This window comes from Nelumbo nucifera, chromosome 8 (assembly GCF_055504915.1).
Source record: "Nelumbo nucifera cultivar China Antique chromosome 8, China Antique-T2T, whole genome shotgun sequence".
Classification (NCBI taxonomy): domain Eukaryota; kingdom Viridiplantae; phylum Streptophyta; class Magnoliopsida; order Proteales; family Nelumbonaceae; genus Nelumbo; species Nelumbo nucifera.
Window position 1 is genome coordinate 58,463,463 of NC_142656.1, and position 27,449 is coordinate 58,490,911.

The following is a 27,449-nucleotide window of genomic DNA, read 5'->3' on the forward strand; positions in this document are numbered from 1 at the left end:
ACTAGTGGACTACCAAAGTGGGTTATGAGAAAAAAATTTCAATATATATCTACACTAATTTACAACCATTGCAGTTTTCTCTTTACATAGTTGTTAAAACTACAGAGCATTCCTCCATCATTTTACTCAGCATGGGAAGAAGGAAACAGTCTTTCATCATATACTGAATGGAGACTGATCAAGGGGATGTGCTTCTTCTTATCACCTGATTTACATTTTGCTGATCCACTCGTCGTGGGCATGCATAAGGTGGAATTTTGAAAGATCCAATTTCTGGAGGAAAATATACATGAAGCTCATACACAAATAGCCACAAAAGTGCTGTGAAAAATTGGGACTTCTATTCAAGAAGATCTCTGAAAGAATTAAGATGCAACGAATAAAATTGCCAGAGGAAGTCAAGTATTCTTCTCGAGAACTGATAGTGCTGGTGTCAAATAATTATTTGCTTTGTCAGGTAAATGTGCCACCTGCACCAAGTGAGGCATCTCAGAATCCTGCCATTTAAATACTATTCAAACTTGATACATAAAGCTAATAACGTATTCCTTACCAGCTCATAGAGCTCCTTCCCTTTCTCTGCCACATATTCATAACATACCTGGTCAAAATCACTAATTCCTCAGCCCCACAACAGAATTAATAGACCACTGAACTAGAAAATGGAATGAACAGAAAATACCCACATCAAAGCTCTTATTCCTTGCAGTTGAATCATGCAATGCCTTAACACAGATGTCAGCTACATCTGCACAGCTGATGCCCTGCATTGAAAGATTAGTTTAACATTGATGCTTGAACGAATAGAACTATTTACCAATCCACTTAATGTGGAAGAACATCCACTCTTACCTGAGAAATCCTGTTCCCTTGGTCAAAGATAAGAGCACGTTGTCCACCAGGCTCTTCCTGGAAAAAAAGAAAGTGTTTATGTGGCACAAAGATTTTACATTTCTTGCAGAAACAAAACTAGATGAAATGAATAATACAGTCTATTGAACCTTCCTTTAATTTAATCCTCCATGATCTGAAAACTGGATAATTTATCTTATCGATTAACAATAACTTACTGTTAGGTTTTTTTGAGAGGAAAGATTACAGATTTCATTAAACAATAAAAGTACATGAAAATATGTACAAAGAAGAACACACACACAGATTACAAAGGCATAACTCTCATTTACTGTTAAGTTGTTTAGTTTACTAGCCTTAATCTAACCTAGTAATAAGAAAAACCATTGCTAGCCTTTATCGAACCTCTCTAATGCATTCTGCAGTTAGCTTCCATTCATTCTTCTTTCAACTGTTATTTTGATGAGAAAGAAGAACTTCACACAAAATAAGCCTTTTTGAACAACATAGAAATAATAAATTCTTTACTTGGACTATGGTGTCTTTTAAATGATTCTTCAATATTCCTAGAGACTTGTAACTCTTCATTTTGTTTACTATTCTGTTGAATGATATTATGGGATGGTCCCGAAGAAAACAGGCAAATAAATTCTCTTTAGTATTTCTATCATTCAACCTTTATCCAAAATATTTGGGGTCAGATACATTGTCATTGTAAAATTAAAAAAGAAAAAAAAAGACCATATTAGGTAGGCATGCTACCATCTGCTCGGCAACAGCATCCAGGAGATGTGCTTTGACAAGGAACACGGACCAAATAAATACTGTTGTATTTATGAATTATAATGCAACAATTGTTTCCAGGAAAAATGAATGAAAGGCAGGCAGGTAAAGTTATGTATAGAAAGCAATATCTAGTTGAAAAACAAGAATTTCAGTTAAGTCTAAGAAATACAAAGTTATGATGATAAAATAGAATCATCTACTATGAAACTATTGCTCAGATACACAGTAGTAATCTTATTTCCCCAATATTTAATAATTCAGTAATCCAGAACTTAGGCAGCAAACTCTCTATCATCTGAAAATCATTGAGTTTTCAGATGGTCAAAACTTCTTATGAATCTACTGATATCATGTTCCCAAGTTATTCTTAAGAAATTTAACAAGGCTTCCAGGATATACCTGTAGAGGACCAGGGCGAACAATGGTGTAACCAAGGCCTGATCTTCTAAGTGAATCCTCTCCAGCCTGGTAAAGGTTCAAACATGTAGATGACTCAGAAATTCATGAACTTGATGTAACAATTCCTAAGTCAAAAAGTTGAAACACCAACCTTCTTAGCTTTAAGAACCTGTTCTCTTCTGCTAGGTTCAATTCCTAATCCTGTACACGAAACTAGAATAAAATCTGTTTCCTGTCCACTCTGCAAACATCCAATACCTCACTCAAACAAGGATAAAGTAGAAAATCTACATATAACTAAACAGCGATTACAATAAGTTGGAGAAGTTATGAGAAGAAAACAAATGAACCAAGAGAAAAACTAATATAAAGATCTTAAACAACACTAAGAAAGTGCTGATATAAGGTATTTTCATCCTTCAAATTTATAATGTAAGATTCATACAAAGAGTTCTGGAGAGGAAAATATCACCAGCAGACACCCCATATCATAATTATTCTCTCTTACTAGTTTTTTATTTATCAAATTTAACTCAGTTGAGATATTTGGTTCATTGATTGCAAGAATTTTCACAGACAACTAAACAGTGAGAACAAGAAAGCAGATGCAGTAGTGAAAGAAAACAACTGAGCTAAAAGTAAAACTAAAATGAAGATCCTAAACAACTTCTTTCATATAAAGCATTTTCACCCTTGAAGTTAATCAATAACATACACACTAAGAGTTCTGAAGAGGAAAATAGCATGCTTCCAGAGACTCCCTTCACATCACAATTACTCTCTTACTGTTTTTTCTTTAATGAACTTATCCCAAGATATTTAAATCTACACTTCAGCTATCCACTGAAGAAGAAAATAGCACTCTTCTGCAGACCTTCTTTCAATTTATATTTTCTTGGGCACAGTGTGAAGTTCACATAGAGTGTCATCCCCTTTGCAGTTTGTTAGAGTATTTGGAAGGAAAGGAACTGATGAACATAATTTAAGACAATCATAAATTGTAAGACTAAAGATGAGGAGGTAGCCAAACTGTTTGACCTCAATCACATTCCAGGTTTTCCATGATACAGAGGCCTTTCAGCCTATAATTTTGCTACAGCTAATAAGAGTATAAGTGAAAAAACTATTTCTGTTGGCTTGATACAGTAGTGGGAGTGAGAAAGTGAAGAGTAGTTGGTGCACCTTCTATTTGTTATTTACTTTTTATCTGTTCAACAGTCTTGTAGTTTCATGTATTTATTCTCAAGTCCCTCATAATTCATAAGGGCAACCTATTGAAAACACATAAATGTAGGGTAGAACATTTCTACCGAGATTTATATAGTATGAACACTTGCAGTTTGTAAATGTCAAATATGAACAAAGAAAGGAAGGAGGAAGGAAGTAAGAAAGAAGAGAAAATAGAGGAAAAATTAAAAGAGGGGCCTAAAGTGTTGGCCGTGACCCTTTCTTTGATATTTATACTAATACATGTGAAAGTTACAAATTAGCAACCCTGTTAGTATAAAATAAGATGAGATAGAATTTCCCTTACGTTGATGCCTCTAAACACTCTCCCTCAAGCTACATGTAGATATTATGCATGCCTAGTTTGCATAAGTTAACTTCCAACTAAATCGAGGCATGCCTTAGTCAAACAATCAGATAGCTGGTCACCTGACTTCATAGACAGTAGTTAGATCTCTCCATTAGTTACCTATTCATGTATAAAATGCCTGTCAACTTCTATATGCTTTTTACAACCATTCTGAATTGGATAGTTGACAATTTTAATGGTGCAAGATTATCACAAAACAGCTTCATGGGACTATCAAAAATAACTCCTAATTCAACTAAAAAGGTTTTCAACTACAGAAGTTTGGGTACTCCATGAGTTATCAACCTATACTCTTACAACAGATGAAATGTGTCATTTTAGAAAACCTATCAAACCACCACAAGAATATATACCTCTTATCTTGGCAATCCAAGCACAAGGCCCATGGCTCCATGCTTACATCTTCATATGGTGCTGTTGGGATTGGTAAGGGTTATACCAATGTTGAAGTTCTTGTACCATTTCATACAACTCCTAGTCATAAGTGTTGTATCTCCTTTGTGCTTCATAATGTTATTCACTATAATAAGACACAAGCCTTTGTTCTTGGTCGAGAATTGTTCCTATACCAACACTAGATGCATCACATTCCACCTCAGGCTCAAACAGCTTCCCAAAACATGGCATAGCCAAAACTGGTGTTGTGAATGGCTTCTCCTTAAGCATATAGAAGCTCTTTTCTACTTCTTTCCTCCATGTAAACTTTCCTTTCTTTATGGTACTGAAATCTTTGATGAAGCACCTATAGAATGATGTTGGACCATGAAAGTTTGCACTTATCAAATAGCAGTGGGTGTAGGCCAACTATTAATTGTTACCACCTTACTGTCATAAACACGTATGCCAACTGAACCCACAATCCCCAAAACAGCAGCCAATCTGTTAGAAGATGACACTTTTTCATGTTTTCATAAAGTAGTTCTTGTTGTAGAGTCTTTAATATCTTCCCCAGATTTTTATATATGAACTTCTTTAGAAGGGCGCTCATAAAGACCATCTTGCATCTTAAAAGATGCATAACACTTTTCAAATCAATCTTGGGAAACACCTTAGCATCGTGAAGCAAGTCGAACATATCATCTAATTGAGGTAAGTATTTTGTTGATGACACAACTTCTGCAAATATTATCCATGATCCATCCTTATTTGGCATCAACAAGGCAGGTAGAGCACATTTATTCATTGATCCTTGAATAAATCCCTTTCTTAGTAGTTCATCAACCTATCTCGGCAACTCTTTATGCTTCCTAGGACTCATCTTATAATGTGGCAAGTGGGGTAAACTAACACTGGGAACTAAGTCAATGTGGTGTTGGATACTCCTTATAGGGGGCAATCCATCAGTCAATGTCCATAACTTCCTTGTATTCTTCTAGTAGTGGCTGAACTTTACTGGGAATATAAAGTTGCTTCTCCACCTTTTCTTCAATGACTACAGTAACTTTCATTAGACTTGATAGTTAATCATGTACACTGTCAACCACTTGGAGTATGAGTGTTGGCCCCATCCAATATTAAACCTTACAGCATAGAACAAAAAAGGTTTTCCCTGAAGGTCCCCTGCTTTGCCATCATATCAGCCACAGTATTGGCTAGATCTTACCCACTTGAATGTTACTCCAGCTTTCCTTTCTAGGTAAAGTATTTCCCTCATTTGTTGTCTAACAGTCCATACGCTCAAGCTTTTTGTTTGCCCTCCTTAGCTGGACAAGAAACCAATTTAATAAAATAATATACGAGTGCTCCCTACAGAATCTATTGACACCCTTTTATAGACCTAAAACAACTTCCAAATTTACTCTTAACTGTTATTTGTATTTATTGAGAGTGTAAGGACATTTATGTCCTTTTATGCATGTTTTTATTTGAGCACCTATTCAAGGGACCCTTTGTAATTTTGTTCAAGAGGATTAATGAAAAGTCTCTTGGTGTGAACAGTAACATACCAAGCATTCTCAACACAATTAAACTTTTAACTTGGTAACAGAGAGTTGTATGATCAAGGAAACCATCTACTGTTAGCCACGACTCACAAACAGGCCTGCTAATGTCAATACGCCACTGGTTGATGTCAGCTTCCGTACAGCCAAAGACATCATTATGGGTTTTTAATGCTTGTTGATTCACCCTGATTTTAGGGGAATTTTGGTATAGGTTTCATGGTGGTTTGAAGCTGTTTTAGATTTTTCTTGGATTTTTTGGATGAAAATGGGCAAAAAATACAGATCTAGAGTTTAGGGCTTGCATGCTCGTATGGTGGGGTGGTTTCTATTGAAACCTCTTGTGTTTGAGTTGTGGTAAACCCCTGGGACTGCAGTAAGTAGTCCCGGATTTTTTGGAGCCCTAAAACATTTTTGGGAAATTTTTTCCTTCCCCTGTTTTTTCACTAGTACCTATTTTTCCAGGTTTTACTGTTGTAGTTCGTGTCTAACCTTGTGGGAAAGGTGTTTGAGAGTTCATCTACTGTTGGATAGAAATCTCTTATCTGTACTCCATGTTCCACAATTGCATAGAAATCTCTTATCTGTTAGTTCTCTTACAAAGTCTCATAATTTGTTTGTAACCTTCTTTCCATCTCATTGTGTCTTTTAGGACCTAAGTATGGGGAAGGCGATTGGCAATGGACATGAAGTTGATGGAGTTTATCTTCTTGATCAGTCTCCAAATTTAGGATTGATGTGTCAATCTAAGTCCTCTCATGATGAGAAACTAAGTCAATTGAAATTGTAGCATCACCATCTTGGGCATGCGTCTTTTGGTTCTTTAAAGTTTTTGTTTCCTAGTCTATTTGAGTCCTTGTCTAGTTCTGGTCTACAATGTGAAGTCTGACAACTATCAAAGCAATGTAGAACCACATATTTTGCAAGTAACAAAAGAAGCAATGCTGCTTTTCATTTAATACATACTGATGTTTGGGGACCTTATTCTATTCCATGTATAGGTGGCTATAAATATTTCATTCTCTTTGTTGATGATTACTAATGGTATACTTGGTTGTATTTGATGAAGAGCCGAGACGAAGTTCCTTCAATTGTAAAAGGCTTCTTTAGTATGGTGGAGACACAATTTGAGAAGAATATCAAGATTATAAGATCTAACAATGCCAAGGAGTACTTTGAGAAGCACTTACAAACATTCCTTGAAGAGAAAGGAGTGATTCACCAGAGTTCCTACCCTCGTACTCCCCAACAAAGTGTGGTATTAGAGAGGAAAAACAAACATGTGATTGAAGTTGCCAGAGGCTTGTTATTCCATATGCATGTCCCAACTCAATTTTGGGGGGATGCTGCTCAAACAATTGTATATCTTATTAACAGACTTCCCTCGGAAACCCTTCATCTCCAATCTCCTCATCATCTTCTTTTTCCTAATGAGGATACCTTCCATCTTTTTTCCTAATGAGGATACCTTCCATCTTCCTCCCAAAGTTTTTAGGTGTGTCTGCTTTGTCCATGCCATGAGTCCTTCTAGGTTGAAATTTGATCCAAAGTTTATCAAGTGTGTCTTCTTAGGATATTTTTCAGTCCAAAAAGGGTGGTGTTGTTATAATTCTTGTTCTAGAAAAAAGGTATGTGTCCAAAGATGTCACATTCTTTGATACTCCCTTCTTCTCTGTCTCTTGTCCTTCTCTCCAGGGGGAGAGTGTTAGTGAAGATTGGACTCCTTTTTGTATGTTGATTCCTACAACTGATGTTGTCAGTTGATATTGTTATCACAGGGGATGACATCTATGGGATTGCTGAACTAAAGTCTTTCCTTACTACTGAATTCAAAATTAAGGATCTTGGAAATCTCCGGTATTTCCTAAGGATTGAGGTTACAAGGTCAAAGAGGGGCATTTATATTTCTCAGAGGAAATATGTCCTCGATCTACTTCAAGAGGTAGGAAAATTGGATTGTAAACTAGCTGAAACTCCAATTGATTCCAATCAAAAGTTGGGACTTGGGAGTTGATGATGGAGATGTCCTTCCTAACAAAGGTGTATATCAAAGACTTGTTGGTCGCCTTCTCTACTTGTGTCTAACTAGACCAAATATATCATATGCTGTGAGTGTGGTCAGCCAATACATGGACAAGCCCAGATCATCTGATATGCAAGCAATGAATGGAATACTTGCCTATTTGAAGGGATGTCTAGGAAAGGGGATGTTGTATTCTAGTCATGGGAATCTAAAGGTTGAGGCCTATTTTGATGCTAATGGGGAAGGTTCTATTGATGATAGGTGGTCTACTTTTGGCTATTGTACCTTGGTGGGTGGTAATGTTGTATCTTGGAGAAGTAAGAAGCAATCAGTTGTGGCTCGATTTAGTGCAAAGGAAGAGTACAGAGCTATGGTACATGGAGTCTCAGAATTGTTGTGGCTGAAGAACTTGTTGACAGAAATGGGAGTGCATATTAAAACTCCAATGATATTATATTGTGATAATCAAGCTACCATAAACATAGCCCACAATCCTGTTCAACATGATCGTACAAAGCATATAGAGGTTGATCGACATTTCATTAGAAAAAGAGTTTCTAGTGGAGAGATCTGTTTACCTTTTGTGAGGCTTGAAGATCAATTGGCTGATTGTCTTACTAAAGGTGTCCCCAAATCAAAGCTCGACAATAATTTGAACAAGCTGGACATGACAAATATCTATGCTCAACTTGAGGGGGAGTGTTGAGATACAAGGGAATTTGTCCTTTTATGTATGTTTATATTTGGGAGCCTATTCAAGTGACCCTTTGTAATTTTGCTCAAGATGATTAATGAAAAATCTCTTGGTGTGAACAGTAACACACCAAGCATTCTCGACACAACTCACTAAACTTTTAACTGTATTCAAACTTCCAAAGAAGTAGAAACTACCTTTTCAAACTAGAACATTTTTATGACTTTCTAATTCTACTGAAACTAACTTAATATAAAGAATCAAAAATTACTAAAAATAGTACATCGTGATTTTACTATAAATAATAATTATGAATCTTACTATAAATAGTAATCAGAGGAACCAATATAAATTCCAGCGAGGTCCATTAGCCAATTTGTAGAATTTGACTATAAGTCTATTGTCATCAAATTTTGGTAAATTCAAACAAGGTTTGAATGTCCAATGAGTCAATTCTTTTCTAGTTTATGATGCATTTTGTAGGTCTACCATCTGACCCCTTTTTTTCACTTTCTTTCTCTGAGACTTGCTTAAAATTTTCTTATAACCACATGCATCAGTAAGAGAAATAATTACCTTTCCATTGCATTTTAGTGTGTCTTCTGCTCCATTTATACTGAACATAGTGATGTTTAGGGCCCACCACTTTTTTAGTTAGACTCAAATACCTTGTTTTATTTATTGATGAAATATACTTGGATTTATTCAAAAATAAATAAATAAATAGTGTTTTATTATTTTTGGACCAGGCTATAGTTGAAATTCATTCTTTGCTAAAAGCTTACACTACAATTCATGGGGATAATACATTGATTCCGTGTTTAAACATTACCTTGAAAACTTTGGGATTACACCATCGCTCTCTTACCACACCAAAATGAGTTATTGAAAGGGAAGAACAAGCACATTTTAGAGGTTGCAGATGCACTACTACAAGATTTTTTAGGCTACTAAAACATTCTAGGTTAAATTTATATTCATTATTGTTTATCTAATTAATCATCTTCTATCTTTGTTTTTAACCATACATCACCATTTGTATTTCTTTACCACCATATTACTAGCAACTCCATCTCGTATGTTTTTGGTTGCATTATTTTTTGTTCATCTACCGCAACATGAGAAGACAAATCTGTCTCCATATGCAGCCAATTGTGCCTTCGTAGGTTATAGATAATAAAGAACATGTATTATGATCCAACTCTTCATCAACATATCCACATCTACTGACATGCTGTGTTTCTTGAGAATTTCTCTTATTACATCATTTTGATGTTAATCTATCATTCTTTCTTGATCAACCCTCTATTTGGGAGAAGATTGGTGTATCAAAGGAAAAAGCAAAATGTCCAACCAAAGATATAGTCCCTTATACCTCCACTGCAAGAATCTTCCTCTTTGGAATCTGTAGGTATTCCTTCCTCTTGTTTATCTCCACCTATTCCTTCCTTTTATTTATCTTACGATGGCAAGATCTGATATTCCACATCCCTCTGATCATACCATATTAGGACTTGACAGTGATCAGATTCCTCCAACATGTCTTGTAAAGTAGAAAAATATGTATCAAGGCTCATTTCCCACTAATAAAAGGATATAATCTCCTTCTGAAGCTAATAGATCCTTGCAACATTCTTTCTCTACAAGTGGGTATAAGTCACTTTCTCCCAAATCTAAGCATCCATGTCAAAGAAAAGAAGATCCCTGCTAATCTAAGGTCACATAGAATTTAGTATCCAAGACAATAATTATTAGATTTTCATGCTCCTACTTCTCATAAGTTGTATGTGCAGTACTTGGTTTTTGAATTCTCCCAGTGAGATAACCTAAGTTCCTCTTTCTGCTCAAATAGATTTTGATGGGCTGGGAACTTGCTAGGAAATTGGTTCCATGCGACTTAACAATTGCTATTTAGAAATTGGGACCATCACCAATTCCGCCTACAACTCCAGGATGATTACCAAAAGATTTGCCTACAGTTACGGTTAGGAAATTGGTTCCATGCGACTTAACAATTGCTATTTAGAAATTGGGACCATCACCAATTCCGCCTACAACTCCAGGATGATTACCAAAAGATTTGCCTTTAGCTAGGGTAGACGATCTTAACACCCTGACTATCAGAATCAACCAAACAATAACCACTCTATTTATCTGGTAGGCCATGAAGTTTTTATCACAGTAAAATAAATAGGACTTTACTTGATTAATCCTACAATGTTCCCAGAAGAACTACTGCAGAAAGCTTACATTAAACTGTATAATTCCTAAAACCAGACCCATTCAGCCCTTCTTCCAACAACCCAATGATTCAAAATACTTTATAAAATCTTATAACCCTATTACCTTTACTGGTCCAACAAAATCAAAGGAGAGAGAGAGAGAGAGAGAGAGAGAATGTCTAGTTTGAAACTCACATGATATACCACCTGACTGACCTAGTGGAGAATGAACTTGTACGTATTTACCTAGTACAAATTATCGATAGGCCAAATGAAAAGAAAGAGACATTCTGTTCCAAATTTTGGCATCAATAATCCATACAGATGCACTAATTCAAACAAGTAATGAATTAATCTGAGACAAAAATGATCTTACAAAAATATAACAGTTAATAATTATCATCAAACAACAATATAATGGAAAGCATAATGTAACACTTACTGGCAATGCTTTTATATATTCCAATATCAGTTTAAAGCTTCTGAGATCTTGCTTGGTTCCCATAGGTCCTTCAGTAGGTTTCTGAAGAAAGAGTGTAATAAAATCAGAAGAATCTGATAGAGTCAATCTAACCTTCAAACTAGAGTTCTGATGGATATTCTTTTCATAACAAGTAAAACTATCTACTTATGTGACTCAATGTCAGAACCATCCATGTTTGCATTTCATTGTGAAATTTCCAAGGCCAACCTTACTGGGTTATCTCTAAATTTATACAAATGAATGAATAAAAATAGCATCATAATAGACTGAATGAAATGCTCTTCCCCTTGAATGCCAAGAAATACTTGTTTTTTTTTTCAGAAGAAAAATAAATGTTTACAAAAAGGTGAATAATCATTTGATGACTTCATAAGAAAAGAACATATGGACTTTTGAAATGATTTCTAGTCCTATGTTTTGCAGATCAGTCAAGTATTCTACAAACCTGTCTTCTTGGCTCAAAACGTACAGTTAAAGTATGAACAAGAAATGGATCTAGTGGTGGATCATCTGGTTTCACAGGGCGAAAGGACGAAAATGGCACTCTGACCTGAAAAATGCAGAAAGAAAATGAAGAATTAGATTTCATACTTCCCTATTAATGATGCCACTAACTGAACCGAAAGTTATAATTTTCTGGGAAACAAATCCTCACCCTACAGAAGCCCACTTTTGTGCTAATTCTGGCAAAATACATCTTGCTTTGAGTAGTATCTGCTGAAGGACCAGCTTCAAGAATTAAAACAAATGATCTTCCATTTCCACCGAAAGAGAGGACTAAACCATCATACCTAACCATTTCAGATATATTAATGTTATAGAAAGCATGGCAGGGTTTTTAATGTTGCGTTTATAAATAAATGGAAGATATACCAGCTTCATACTACAGATATAAATGGATAAATTCATGAATGTAGACATACCTGTCAAGAGTGCGACCTAGTGGAAGTGAAAGCTTTTTTGACAGTTCCACATATCCTCCTCTAGTAAAGACATATCCTAGAGTGGTAAAAGGTGTTAAATATTGTTTTCGGAGTTATTATGTCTATATATCAAGGATGAATTGTGCAACAGTATAGCAAGGGTAGCTATTGTAACTTTCTATATTATTACGATAAAATAAAGAGTAGACAATAGGAGGCATGAAGCCTATTCCACATTTTCCCAATTTCATTCTTATTTTTTTCTCTTCTCCCTCGCAACTTTTGTCAAACTAACCTAATCACAACAATATTGTCAATGCAATTAAACGATGACTAGTCATTTTGGCCTCTCTTGTTGATGCTATGCCTATGCATCAACTAGTTGGCCAAATAAATAAAGAAAGAAAGAAAAAATGAGATTGAAGATTTACTTTATAGTCCTCTTGATGGAGGCCCATCCCAAGGCCCATCTCACTCCTAGGGGCGGCAGCTCCTAGGATAAGGCCAAGAGTCCAAGATAAGCCAAGGAAGGATAATTCAAGATCCATCAAGATTCTTCCAAGACTCCAAGACTTATCAAGAATCCAAGCTTATCAAGACTCTTCCAAGATAATTCAAGAATTCAAGATTATCCCAAGATAATTCAAGAATTCAAGATCCATCAAGAATTCAAGAATTCTAGATAATCCAAGATTCATGCATGGATAAGATCAAGGGAGATCGGACGGTGGAAGATCAAGCCCAAGAATTCCAAGAGGGTTCGACCTTATCAAGACAGCCCAAGAAGATCAAGATCAAGATCAAGATTCATGTTCTTTCCTAGTTCTTTTACAATTCCCAAATGTATTATAAATACTGCTATTTTCCCAAAGTTATTCATCAATTTCATACTTCAGATTTCAGAATTTCTTCAAGTTCTCTTCTTCCTATTTTCTCCACCTTTTCTCTCTCCTAGAGAAATCGTGTTATTTGCTAGGTGCTAGCGAACGCCCGGTGCTTGCATAGCCAGCTCCGGTTCTCATTGCTTCCATGCTGCGTCAGGTGGTATCAGAGCAGGGAATTCGCCCAGTCATGTCCAACCCAGACGGTAGCAGTCGCAACCCACCCCGTGACGGGGATCAGGGGTTCCCAGCTGTTTGGAGATCAATCGAAGAGCAGCGTACAGCCACACGTAACATCGAACGGCAGTTGGCAGAGGTGACTGAACAACTGCAAACCTTGTTACGGGAGGTTGTCCCACGAATCCGGGAAAATCCACAGTAGATCGCAGGAGACGACCACGACAGACCACCCGTCGCTACTGCGTCCCAACGCCCAGTTCTTGACGACGACAGTGATGATGATTTCGAATTTGGTGGTTCTCCAGTTCTTCCCGGCAACGACAGAAACGATAGAAATTGGCACAATCAAGGTAATTTCAACCCCCGTAGGAATAATGATGAATTTAAACTCAAGGTAGATATTCCTATTTTTAGTGGAGATCTTGGTATAGAGGGACTTCTGGATTGGATCACAGAAGTCGATAGGTTCTTTGATTACATGGAAATACCAGAGGAACGAAGGGTAAAATTAGTAGCTTTCCGATTAAAGGGAGGCGCATCTGTTTGGTGGGAACGGATGAGAGAGACTTGGATGAGAGAAGGAAGGGGACCTGTTTGAACTTGGAGGCGCATGAAACAATTGATCAGAGGTAGATTCTTACCTCCTGACTATGAGCAATATATGTTTGAATCTTATCAGAGGTGTGCGCAGGGTTCTCGTAGTGTTAATGAATATACATCTGAATTTTTGAGATTAGCTGAAAGAAATCAATTATCTGAAAGTGATAACCAGCAGGCAGCCCATTATCTAAGCGGTTTAAGACCGTCTATCAGAGATAAAATTGGGGTACAGATGGTTCTTCGTGTGCAGGAAGCAAGGAACCTAGCCTTGAAAGCAGAATTAATGTTCCAGGACAAGGCACGCAGTGATAATTATCGCCGGTACAGCGGGAGCGACAACAGACTGGCAACTGTCGACAGAAACAAATCAGTTCCGGCAGTACAACCTTCTCACCCGGCAAGTACAAGTAACGCCGGTAAGGCTACTACAGGAGGACATACTCGAGGTAATCTTTCCAACCCTCCTAAACCCAGTAACCCTTATGCAAGGCCTACTCCTATTAAATGTTTTAAATGTAATGAGATTGGACATAGATCCAGTGACTGTCCCAGGAGGAAGGCAGTTAATATGGTAGAAAGGGAGGAGGAAGAAGATATTGAGGAAGAAATATATTGTGGACCTGATGGGGAGGATGAAGAGGGTCCATATGAACATGAGGAGTATACTTGTGTGGTAAGAAAATTAATGTTGTCCCAGAAAAATAAGGATACTTCTCAAAGGCACAGATTATTTCGCACCAGATGCACTGTCAAGGGAAAATTATTTAATTTAATTATTGACAGTGGTAGTCAGGAAAATATTATTTGCAGGGATGTCATCCAACAATTACAGCTGATTCCTGAAAAACATCCCAACCCATACACAATTGGGTGGATCAAGGAAGGAGGCGGCGTACGAGTGGAAGAACGCTGCAAGGTACCTTTTTCAATTGGTAAGTACCATGATGAAGCATATTGTGATATTGTAGATATGGATGCTTGCCATATTTTATTAGGGAGGCCTTGGCAATTTGATACAGATGCAAGGCACATGGGTAGGAAGAATACCTACCAACTTGAAAAAGAAGGTACACGCTATACTTTGTTACCCATAGCAGAAAAAAGTATTACAAATACTCCAAGGGCACATGAGAAAAATTTCCTTACCATCACCCATCATCATGCTGAATTTGTTAAAGAATGTAAGGATACTCATGAGATACATTTGTTAGTAGTAAAAGGAGAAGATGTTAATGATGAAAATACAATTCCAGTTGAAATACAGGGACTACTAGATGAATTTAATGATGTAGTTCTAGAGGAGTTACCAAATGAACTCCCTCCCATGAGAGATATACAGCACCATATTGATTTTGTTCCAGGTGCTAGTCTACCTAACCTCCCACATTACAGGATGAGTCCCAAGGAGAATGAAATTTTACGAGAAAAGGTAGAAGAATTATTGAAAAAGGGACACATTGAAATCAGCACGAGTCCTTGTGCAGTACCTGCCTTGTTAACACCTAAGAAGGATGGTAGTTGGAGAATGTGTGTCGACAGCAGGGCCATTAACAAGATCACCATTGGGTACAAATTTCCCATTCCTAGGCTGGACGACATGCTGGACCAACTAAGCGGAGCTGTAGTTTTCTCAAAAATAGATCTCAGGAGTGGATATCATCAAATCAGGATCCATCCCGGAGATGAATGGAAGACAGCCTTCAAGACTAGAGATGGCTTGTTCGAGTGGTTGGTCATGCCCTTTGGACTAACCAACGCACCCAGCACTTTCATGAGGCTGATGAACCAGGTATTGCGCCCCTTCATTGGTAAATTTGTGGTAGTTTATTTTGATGATATTTTGATATACAGTAAATCTATCACTGAGCATGTGGGACATATAAGGGAGGTCCTGAAAACATTGAGGGAAAATAAATTATATGCTAATTTGAAGAAATGCATCTTTATGAATGATAATTTATTATTCCTGGGATTTATTATAAGCAAGGATGGTGTGAAAGTAGATGAGGAAAAGGTGAAAGCCATTAGGGAGTGGCCAACCCCATCCACTGTCACAGATGTCAGGCGATTTCATGGGTTGGCAACCTTCTATAGGCGTTTTATTAAGAATTTTAGTAGTATCATGGCTCCCATTACTGAATGCTTGAAAAAGGGGAAATTTCAATGGGGGGAAGAACAAGAGCAAAGTTTTGCTCTCATAAAAGAAAGGTTATGTACTGCTCCTGTTCTTGCCTTACCAGACTTCAACAAATTATTTGAAGTTGAATGTGACGCCAGTGGAGTTGGCATAGGGGCTGTATTGTCCCAAGAGAAAAGGCCCATTGCTTTCTTTAGTGAAAAATTATGTGAAGCCAGGAGAAAGTGGTCTACCTATGACAAGGAATTTTATGCTGTGATAAGAGCCTTGAAAACATGGGAACACTATTTAATTGCAAAAGAATTTGTTCTCTATACTGACCACCAGGCCCTAAAATATCTTAGTGGGCAAAAGCAATTAAGGAGTGATTTACATGCCAGATGGTCTGCTTTTCTAGACAAGTTCCCATATAAAATTGTGTATAAGACAGGACAGCAAAATAAAGTGGCTGATGCACTTAGTAGGCGTGTAGCTCTCATCAAGACCCTCAGCGTTGAGATTGTGGGTTTTGAGTGCCTAAGAGACTTATATACCCAAGATGAAGACTTCCAACAGGTATGGGAGAAATGTGTGAATAAGCAGTCAGCAGAAGACTTCTTTATTTATGACGGGTTCCTTATGAAAGGGGAACAGTTGTGTATCCCCTGCACCTCCCTCCGCGAAAAGATCATCAGGGATTTGCATGGGGGTGGACTAGCAGGACACTTGGGAAGGGACAAAACAATAGAAGCTATTAAGGGGCGATATTACTGGCCGAAATTGAGAAGGGACGTCTCTACCATCTTAAGCAGGTGCTATGTTTGTCAGACAGCTAAGGGACAAACCCAGAACACAGGTCTCTACATGCCCCTGCCCGTTCCTACTGCTATATGGGAAGACTTGTCCATGGATTTTGTTCTAGGCTTGCCAAAGACCCAGAGGAACATGGACTCCGTCTTGGTGGTGGTTGATAGATTCTCAAAAATGGCTCACTTCCTCCCATACAAGAAAACAGCAGATGCATTCGCAACAGCCAAATTATTTTTCAGGGAGATTGTTCGCTTACATGTGGTACCCAAGACCATCACTTCAGATTGTGACACACGGTTCCTCAGTCACTTTTGGATGACCCTGTGAAGGTTGTTCGATTCATCACTTAATTTCAGTAGTACAGCCCATCCGCAGACAGATGGACAAACAGAAGTGGTAAATCGAACCTTAGGGAATTTAATTCGCAGCATATGCCGGGAACGGCCGAAACAGTGGGATTTCGCCATAGCCCAGGCTGAGTTTGCCTATAACAATGCAGTGCATAGTTCTACAGGCAGATCCCCATTCTCCATCGTGTACATGAAGGTCCCTAACCATGCACTGGATTTAGTGAAACTACCCAAGGTACCCAGCGCCAGTATCTCAGCAGAGCAGATGGCAGAACAAATCCAGTCCGTCCAAGACGCCGTGAAGCAGAAGCTAGAGCAATCCAACGCCAAGTACAAGATGGCCGCAGACAAGCACCGCCGACCTCAAGTGTTTGATGTAGGTGATGAGGTTATGGTCTTCTTAAGGAAGGAAAGAATTCCCGTAGGTACCTACAACAAGTTGAAGCCTCGGAAGTATGGTCCATACAAGATTGTGAAGAAGATTAATGATAATGCCTATATAGTGGACCTACCAGATCATATGGGTATATCCAAGACCTTTAACGTTGCTGACCTTCACCGGTACCTGCCAGAGATAACACTTGCCTATCCTCATCACGACTCGGGGTCGAGTTCTCTCCAAGTGGGGGAGAATGATGGAGGCCCATCCCAAGGCCCATCTCACTCCTAGGGGCGGCAGCTCCTAGGATAAGGCCAAGAGTCCAAGATAAGCCAAGGAAGGATAATTCAAGATCCATCAAGACTCTTCCAAGACTCCAAGACTTATCAAGAATCCAAGCTTATCAAGACTCTTCCAAGATAATTTCAAGAATTCAAGATTATCCCAAGATAATTCAAGAATTCAAGAATTATCAAAATTCAAGAATTCAAGATCCATCAAGAATTCAAGAATTCTAGATAATCCAAGATTCATGCATGGATAAGATCAAGGGAGATCGGACGGTGGAAGATCAAGCCCAAGAATTCCAAGAGGGTTCGACCTTATCAAGACAACCCAAGAAGATCAAGATCAAGATCAAGATTCATGTTCTTTCCTAGTTCTTTTACAATTCCCAAATGTATTATAAATACTGCTATTTTCCCAAAGTTATTCATCAATTTCATACTTCAGATTTCAGAATTTCTTCAAGTTCTCTTCTTCCTATTTTCGCCACCTTTTCTCTCTCCTAGAGAAATCGTGTTATTCGCTAGGTGCTAGCGAACGCCCGGTGCTTGCATAGCCAGCTCCGGTTCTCATTGCTTCCACGCTGCGTCACCTCTACTGGCAAACATTAAAAAGTTGTGCCAGATAGACTAGGATATGGAGTTAGAGCCTCTGCCTTTCGAAGAAAGAGTGTAAGCTTTGATTATTTGATGTATCCCTTGCTTGTGGCAACCACAGACCATCACACCATTGACAGGAGAAAAACTTAAATGAACCTCTTTACCACCTTGGTCTTTTGTTTAATGCCTTCTACTTTAGATACAATTAGACAATTATGTTCCACCATAGATACTTGAATAAATAGTGTGGATATAAAAAAAAAATCAGAATATATACTATATTAGTTTAACTAGAGATAAACACAAGAAAATAAAGCTTTAAATAACTTTGTGTTCGACTAGTTAACCTAGTCATTTATCAGCTAGTAGACCTAGAAAATGCTTAGTCATTCTAGGTGATTGCATCATGAATATTGAGTAAAAATTTAATGATGCAATTGGCCTGGCCCTCAACTGACTAGTTGACCTTTGATAACACTAATCACTAATTGCCAGCTATCCCCCAAACTTGGTCATTCCCTAAAACAAAGAAAAAAGGTAAGGGAAAATAAAAGAAAAGTTGTAGAATTGATCTGGGCTGAGATTAGAAGAGAAGAAGAGAGAACAAAATAGCGTTGTAGGAGAGAGGAAGAGAAAACTGACTTCCTCGAACTGTCACCCCTCTTTTAATAAAATAACAAGCTGTGTACAATGTCTAAAATACCCCTACTTAAATAACAAACAAAAGAGAAATAAAAGTAAGAAGACTCTTATACCCTACCACCTAATACAATAAGAAACTAATTAATTTCTAACAGTGGTCATTTCTTATGTTTTTATACCTTTTTCATAGTTATTTCGACTTTAGATTAATTGTTATTGATGTACTTCTGGGTGTTAAAAGGCTTTTTATCTTTTGTTTTTCTTTCTGTTTATTATCACAGGGGTACTATTGTAATTCCCCCTCTTTTATATTATGTTATGGTCACCCTAATATAAATACCTAAAAATCTGGCGCCACCAGCACTGAGTTTTGCTCACAGATCTCTATTTTCTCCTCTCTCTTCTCTCTTCTCTCTTCTCTTCACTTCCTCTTCTGGATAATATGGTATCAGAGCAGGCCCATTTGATCTGAAAGGAGATCGAGAAAGAACTCTTTTGTCTTCTCCCTTCACTTGCTGCTGATTTTTTCTCTGAAGAACCAAGGTGGATCTTTGGACTGATCTCAGAAGTTTCTCTCTTCCTTTTTTATTATTTTTCCTGATCGTGTATCAGGGCAGAACCAAAGCAAGGGGATCAATCAACTTATGTGAGGTGATTAGCACCTGTACCTTCCTTTTTTGTAGGACCGAGTGAACCTTGTGGTGGTTGTAGGTTGGAGGTAACCTGTATGCAAGGTTCAAAGTATCAAAATGATAAGCATTTCGGCCGTATCATATCGGTACTTAGAAACGGCCGAAACACCTTTTTTTTAGTTTTTTTTTTCAAAGTTTGGTTTTTTTGGAAGCTTAAAACGTGTTTTTTATTATTAAAAAAAAGTTGGGGGTCCGAAACACCTGGAAACAGGCGTTTTGGACCGTATCTTTTTCAAAAGATACGATACGATACGCCCGATACGGGGCGTATCGTATCAATACTTTAAACCATGCCTGTGTGTGCTGTGACAGCAGCTTTGTAGTGTGTTTGTAGGTCGAAGATGACCTGTGTGTGCTGTGACAGCAGTCCAGTGGTTAGTTTGTAAGTCGGTGATGATCTGTAGGTGCCGTAACAGCAGTAAAACATTTTTTCCTTTGGTGATTGGAGGACTCTATTCAAACTAAAAAGTGGACGTCTCTAGTTTCCTGGTGCAGTATTCATTTCTTTTTTAGAAATAATATAGTGTGTGAAAGGGAAACAGGTTGGACTGTTTTTTTTTCTAGGTTTTTTGGAACTCTTTTGAGTGTGATCCGAATCAGTTATCATGAATAGTGAAGATTCTGCCACATCTGGTGTTTCCTCAATGCAGAATGGACTGAGTGGGGGTATGGATTTATTCTTCCCTATGGCTGTCATACCTCTTCATGGTTTCAATTACTTAGAACGGTCAAAGGGGATCAGGTTATACATTATTGCAAGGGGAAAGATAGGATATATAAATGGAAGAATTAAAAATCCTAATTCTGGGAGTGCTGAACATGACAAATAGAACCAGGAAAACAGCATGGTAATGTCATGGCTCTTAGTGTCTATGCAACCTCAGGTGATAAGAAATTTTATGTGGGCTGAAACAGCTTAGGAGATTTGGGAACAAGAGAGTCAACCAATTCTGAATTACGCCACTATGAAAAAATCTATCAATTACAAGCAGAATCCTCCTTGTAAGCAGGGGGAGAGGAGTCTCTCTGTGTACTATTCGAGGAGTTGGATCACTATCAGAGTGTAGATTGGAAGTGTGACAAAGATGCCAAAGCGTATAAGTCTCTTGTTTCACAGCAGTGATTCTTTTCCCTTCTCCTTGGCCTGAACCCTATGCTTGAATCCATTAGAGTACAGATCCTTGGAAGCAAGGATCTCCCATCTGTCCAAGCGGTATATGCTCTAGTACAATTAGAGGAAAGTATTAGAAATCTGATGAATAATTTTGGGGAGATGCAGTTGTATTAGCAGCAAAAGGAAGTGTTGTTACAGATGGGGGAAATCCCTTTAAGAAGGGAGACTCTCAAAAAAGGGTGGATGACAAAGAAAAATTATGGTGCACCCATTGCCACAAGTCTTGGCACACTCGTGACACATGTTGGGACCTTCATGGGAAGCCGAAATGGGCTCAGGAATTGAGTAAGAAACAGGGTTCAGATCTGAATAACAAGTTAGGACAGCAAGGTTCAAGAAAGCTCACTACAGCAAACATGGCTACTCAGCAAAACCAGCCCCCAACAAATACTACGGCTCAGACATACACCTCTAGTTCTGACCCTAGGGTGGATATCATTAATTCCTTCCGTGACCATTTAGAACTTTATGGTAGGGCAATTCATCAGATGGATGCTCCTCCATCAACTTCATATGTGTCTACATATGGTAATTCTGCCACAACTCTCCATGTATCGTCTCATTCCTCTGACTCTCCTTGGATAATTGATTCTGGAGCGTTAAAACATATGACTAGTAAGTCTACTTACTATCGGACCTATCATCTTCTCTCTAGAAGAGATAAAGTGAGACTGCCTGATGATTCATTCTCTACCATAGCTGGTCAAGGAACCATTTCTCTTGCTTTTGGTCCTACCTACCCTTTCTAATGTTTTACATGTTCCACAATTCCCTATCAATTTGTTTTCCATTCGTAGTATCACCAATTCATTAAACTGTTCAGTAGCCTTCTTCCCTTCTTATTGTGTGATTCAGGATTTGGCCTCAAGGAAGATGATTGGTAGAAAACGTATGGTGGATGGTGCCTACTTCCTAGAGAATAAGGCTGGTCTTGCAATCACAGAGTCTAAGAGTCATGCATATTTATGGCATAGTCGTCTTGGTCATTTATCCTTTGAATCCTCAAAGATTGTGTTTCCAGAGTTGTTTAAGTTAGTGTTAGTATCGGAGTTTATATGTCAAACTTGTCAGTTGAGTAAACACTGTAGAACTCATTTTCTTGAAAAAATAATAAATCTGAATTTCCTTTCCATACTATTCATTATGATGTTTGAGGCCCAGTTACTTTACAATCTGAAAGTGGCTAGTATTTTATTGCCTTTATTGATGACTACTCTAGGTACATATGGGTGTATCCCATGCAAACTAGGGATTAAGTACCAAAAATTATCCAAGATTTCTAAAGAATGACCTTCGCCCAATTTCAAACCAAAATCCAAATCTTCCAATTTGATAATGCCAAAGAGTACTTTCATAATGATCTCACAGAGTTCTTTGGTTCACGTGGATCACTCCACCGTAGCTCTTGTGCCCGAACACCACAACAAAATGGTTTAGCTGAAATAAAGAGCGGCCACCTTCTTGAAATGGCTCGGGGATTATTGATTCATATGAGTATCCCCAAACGTTTTTGGCTTGAGACTATCCTTTGTGCTACTTATCTCATTAATCACATGCCCTGTCGATGGTTAGAGTGCAATGCTCTACATCAGCTTCTGTTTCCCAAGGCTCCTCTTTTGTCTATTCCTCTCTGTGTGTTTGGTTGTCACTATTTTGTCCAAACCCTGTCACCCACCCGTGGGAAATTGAATCCTCGTGCTATTCCTTGCATCTTCTTGAGGTACCCTACAACTCAGAAGGAGTACCAGTTCTTTGATCCCATCTCTCAAAAATATCATGTTTCTATGAATGTCTCCTTTTTTGAAAGTGAAACTCTCTTTCATGTTTCTCCTCAAGGGGGGAGTGTAGGCATGAGGAAAAACAGGTTTAGCTTCCTCCTCTGCCTCAGATTCAGCTCCCTCTTCTTCTTGATCCTCCTCCCTTTCATGTTTTTTGTCATCGTCACAAAGGCCAACCAAGTTCAAGAGTTTGGAGCATCAAGAAGTTGTACCACCAATGCCATCAAATTCTCTGGGGACAGATCCTACCCAGCCAAGTACCTTAGTTCCCATTGATATTTTTGACCCTACTGCTATTGATACCTCTAGTCTTGACCTTCCTATTGCTCACCAGAAGGGTGTTAGGTCTTGCACCACTAAGCACCCCATTTCCCATTTTGTTTTATGAAAACATTTTACCTTCCTTTCAGGGATTCCTTTCTTCCATTGACAGTGTTCCTATTCCTACTCCTAAGAATGTTGCAGAAGCTCTCTCAGTGCCTAAATGGACAGATGCAATGAAGGAAGAAATTAATGCATTGCATAAAAATGGTACATGGGAATTGGTGGATATTCCTGAGGGGAAGGAACCACTTGGATGTAAATGGGTATTTATAGTAAAACATAGGGTTGATGGCACAATGAAGCAGTATAATGCTCGTTAAGTGGAAAAAGGGTTCACTCATGTGTATGGGGTGGATTATGCAGAAACTTTTGCACTAGTTGCCAAGGTGAACTCCATTAGGGTTTTTTTTCTTTAGATACTAACTTCGATTGGGACCTTCACCAACTGGATATCAAGAATGCATTTCTAAATGGTGATCTTGAAGAAAAAGAAGTGTGCATGGTACAACCCCCTAGTTTACGGGCTCAAGGTAATGAACAAAAGGTGTACAAGTTGAAGAAGTCATTATACGGCCTGAAACAATCACCAAGAGCCTAGTTCAGCAGATTCCATGTAGTTGGCAAAGAGGCTACAAGCAATGTCAATCCAATCATACATGATTTACGAAAAGAGGGGAAGGGAAAATTGCAACCCTAATAGTGTATGTTGATGATATAGTTTTAACTGGTGATTGGAAAGATGAAATTCAAAAATTGAAGAGATTTCTTGCTACTCAGTTTGAGGTGGAAGATCTAGGTTCTTTGAGATACTTCCTTCGAATTGAAGTTGCCAGCTCACAAAAGGGTATCTTCATTTCTCAGAGAAAGTATGTCTTAGATCTATTATATGATACAGGAAAATTGGGAGTGAAGCCCGTTGATTCTCCTATTGATCCTAATCACAAATTAAGTGATTGTCAAGGTGAATTCATCAAAGATGTGAAGCAATTTTAGAGGCTTGTAGGAAGACTGTTATATCTCTCCACTCGGCCAGACATTGCTTGTAGTGGGTGTTCTTAGTCAATTCATGCATGCCCCTAAGACCACCCACCTAGAGCAGAAAGAATTCTCAGATATCTTAAGAAATTCCCATGTGCAAGTTTATTGTTCCAAAAGCACGGGCATTTAAAGGTTGAAGTGTATACTGATATAGATTGGGCAGGATCACTGGATGATAGGAAGTCTACCAGTGGCTACTATACCTTTGTGGGAGGAAACCTAGTCACATGGAGAAGCAAAAAGCAGAATGTGGTGGCTAGGTCTAGTGCTGAAGCTGAATATAGAGCAATGTCTCATGGAGTGGCTGAAATTGATCTTGATTTCCTAAAGTATTTCCTTGTAATTTTTTATATCTCAATAGAAACATTTTTTGACCAGACAAATAAACTTAGTTCTAAGCCAATAGAAATTCCTTTTGAACCTAACTTGAAGCTAGATGATTAGAATATTCACTAGTGATCCAATTGAAGATCTTAGCCAGTTCTAGAAACTAGTGGTAAATTTATATATTTATCTCTTACAAAACTAGATATTCCTCATGCAATTAGTATGGTAAGTCAGTTTTTGCTTTTGTATAGCCCTTGTACTACCCACCTCAATGGTGTAAATAGAATCTTGTGTTACCTGAAGATCTTATCAGGTAAATTATTCTTGTTTTGCAAGAATTGTTATATGAAAGTAGATGCATATGTTGATGTGGACTGGCCTAGTTTCATTGTAGACAAGAGGTCTACATAACGGTATTGCACATTTGGGAGTGAAAATTTTGTTAATTTGAGAAGTAAAAAATAGTTTGTGGCGACCGTGTCAAATGTAAAGGCAAAGCCCAAAGCCAGGTATCGTGGAGCTTATGAATATTGTGGCTTAGAAGACTACTTCAAGAGCTCTAGTCTCCAGTGAGAAGGTCAACAGATCTTGTGTTACCTGAAGAGCTCTAATGTTTGAGCATCACTTTTTGTACAGGTGGTTATTTTGTACTAACAGTTTCTTACTGTGTAGAGTGGGAGTGTTTTTTTTTCTTTAATACAATACATACCTTTTCTCAAAAAAAAAAAAAAAACAAAGCAATTAGTATTGCTCACAACGTTGTCCACCAATATGACCATATGAACATATTAAGGTAGATTGGCACTCTGTCCATGAAAGGGATGTTGCAAAGATGTATGCTTACCATTTGTTAAGATTGAGAGTGAACTGGCTGATAATACTTACCAAGGTTGTTTGAAAGTATTAGTTGTCTAATACTTCATAATCTGTGTATGCTTGATATTGAAGTACCAGCTTGAGGAGGGGCTGCTGTCTCAGCTATTGGATCTATATATCAAGGATGTATTGTCATATTTCCTTTGTTGAAATAAAGAGGAAGGAATGGGAGGCATGAAGCCTATTCCAAAGTTGTCCAACATTCAGTGATTTGAAGAAATAGAAAAGGGATTAAAATATATCTACTTTTCCCTACAATAGATTCTTTTTTATTCTTTTGAAGTAACAAAAGTTAATTAGGAGGAAAAGAACAAATCCTGTATACAAGGGTAAGCTGCCAATGAGAAATAGGGAAAAGGGACAGAAAAAGAAGCTACAAGGCACACACCCTGCCAACCCAACGATCCTATACATCAGAAACTCTAAACCAAGGGGATACACCACAAACAACCCCAAAAACAAATAAGCATTCATGAACTGCTTTATTAGAAGAAATTGATGGAAAAGGATTTATATCTTAGTTAACCTGATATAAGCGTGCCACAAGCCTTACCTGAGAAAACAGCATTTCCTGTCTCTGTAAACTCAAACTTAGCATCCATCCCTCCATCATACTTTGCAGCAACCACATCCTGAAAGTAAGTTCCCTTGCGGACTTCCCAACCCTTCAATGATTCTGCAGATTTGAACTTTGCAAGCAAGAGCTTGCTTTTGCTGCTTTTTCCAGCTCGTAGCTGTGCAAGTCTGTTGTTGTAATCCTGCACAGGACTAGAAATGAGAATCGTCGTGGACTAATCCCATGCTTTTCCAAGTTTGCATATTATCTAACAAAACATAGACTAATCAATGCCAGCTTTGATAAGGAGAAAAAGAGAAGCTTTCACGAAGCAAACCTGAAATGCTTTGGTAACGTTGTACACCCCTTGATGATCAACTCTGTTGAGATCCCCGGTGATGGTGGAACGAGCAGTTGCACAGTAGATTATCTTGTTGCAGCCTTCCACAGCGGTCTTCAAAGATGAGGGCTCGCCCACATCCCCAATTACAATCTCCACTGATCTTGGAAGCATATCTAGCACTTCCTGTTCGGCTTTCCTAACTAGAGCCTGTTCCAATTGGTCAAACAAAACAATTTAATGTGCTTATCTCAACATATATAGTTTACTTCGAGTAAATTATCACCGAATTCAAAACCCCAAAGTGTTGTGTTGAGGACAAGCGAGTCAATCAGTCCTCACAATCTTCCCGAGATGCGGGATCCATAGTGAACAAATGTGGACGCCAAGAGAGAAAAATGAGAAATCATTTCGCATGATCTCTATCTCCCAAATATAGCCCGATTGTTGTATTCAAAACTTTTATTAGACAGTATATGCTAGCTGTATAAACTTCCTAAAGTACATTCAAAGCTTTGTTCTATCAAAAGAATTCCACCTAAAATTACAACGACACGTAGTTATTCATAATACCTTGACGTTATATCCTCTGAGCATCAGTTTGCGGACGACAACCCGACCAATTCTGCTGGTGGTTCCTACAACAAGCACGGTGGTATTTTGAGCCCCTGGAATGCTGAACTCACACATGGGACCCTCCCTGATGAGGACTGTGTCAAGGCTCTCATCAGTGCGGGTCCTGGAAATCTGACCCAGCTCGGAAAACTTGCGCCAGACCTCATCAAATATCTGACGAGATCGACGGCCTAGTCCAACCGGATTAACATCATCAAGTGTGATGGAAACCGATGGCTGTTTATCATCTTCGTCGACCTTCTTCTCCTTACCAATCTCGGCCCTGGGAAAAACCAAGGAGGTCTGTCCGTGGACACACCACCGGCTCTTCGAACGCTTGGAATTGGGACTGGGAAGGAAAAGACCCAAGAATTCGGAGGAAGACAAAGCAGACGAGGAGGTGGAAGACAAGAACGAGATCATCCCGGGTTTCTGTTTCTGATTATAGTGCAGATTGTTGCAAAAAGCAGGAGGAGAAGCAGGAGCTGTAGCAGTCATTTTGATGCTGAATTCCGAAATATGTGAAACCACGCCTCTTTTGATGGTTTTTCATTCCAGACGAATATCTGAAATGGGGTTTGGTGGATAAATTTCGAAAACCAGCGGTGCCATCAGCCATGATCGCGAAGTAGTTAACTTTTATCTCCACCACAAAAATTGAAGTGAAGCATTACCGTTGGTCTTAGAAATTGCGCCTGAGTTTGGAACGCGCCACGCAGCACTTTACATCTCCTCTTATTTGATTACACGCGTCATGTGATAGATCACTGTAAGCATCTTGGGGCAATTGAGAAAATTTTTGAGTCCGGAGCTCCTGTCCACATCTACCACGTATCATTGCTGGTTGCTGCCACAACATCTCATTCTCTTTAGTGTGCTGTGAATAGACGTAGTAGAATTTTTGTGGACAGAAGATTCAAGGTCAAATTTTTTCAATAAAATAGAGAATGGCCCACCCTACAAGCGA

General features: G+C 38.4%; 1 protein-coding gene across 1 annotated transcript; it reads right to left on the reverse strand.

Moving 5' to 3' along the window:
• Positions 1-22: 22 nt before the first annotated feature.
• HCF173 (high chlorophyll fluorescence phenotype 173) lies at positions 23-27,199 on the reverse strand. The gene is made up of 13 exons (XM_010280110.3): positions 26,441-27,199; positions 25,865-26,077; positions 25,525-25,729; positions 11,921-11,996; positions 11,653-11,788; positions 11,443-11,547; positions 10,956-11,036; positions 2,189-2,278; positions 2,038-2,103; positions 853-909; positions 687-764; positions 554-601; positions 23-470 (listed from the first exon to the last, which is right to left on the reverse strand). The coding sequence occupies exons 1-13, from the start codon at positions 26,978-26,980 to the stop codon at positions 399-401; spliced, it is 1,767 nt and encodes a 588-aa protein (XP_010278412.1). The 5' UTR covers positions 26,981-27,199; the 3' UTR covers positions 23-398.
• Positions 27,200-27,449: the final 250 nt, after the last annotated feature.

Bases quoted from the DNA above. Each gene is read 5' to 3' on its own strand.
- HCF173 (XM_010280110.3), bottom strand. From the start codon at position 26,980: ATGACTGCTACAGCTCCTGCTTCTCCTCCTGCTTTTTGCAACAATCTG. The intron at 2,279-10,955 runs GTAAGTGTTACA...GGATGTTTGCAG, and splicing joins AATATATAAAAGCATTGCCA to AGTGGACAGGAAACAGATTT. The intron at 2,104-2,188 runs GTTGGTGTTTCA...AACCTTTACCAG, and splicing joins AGGTTCTTAAAGCTAAGAAG to GCTGGAGAGGATTCACTTAG.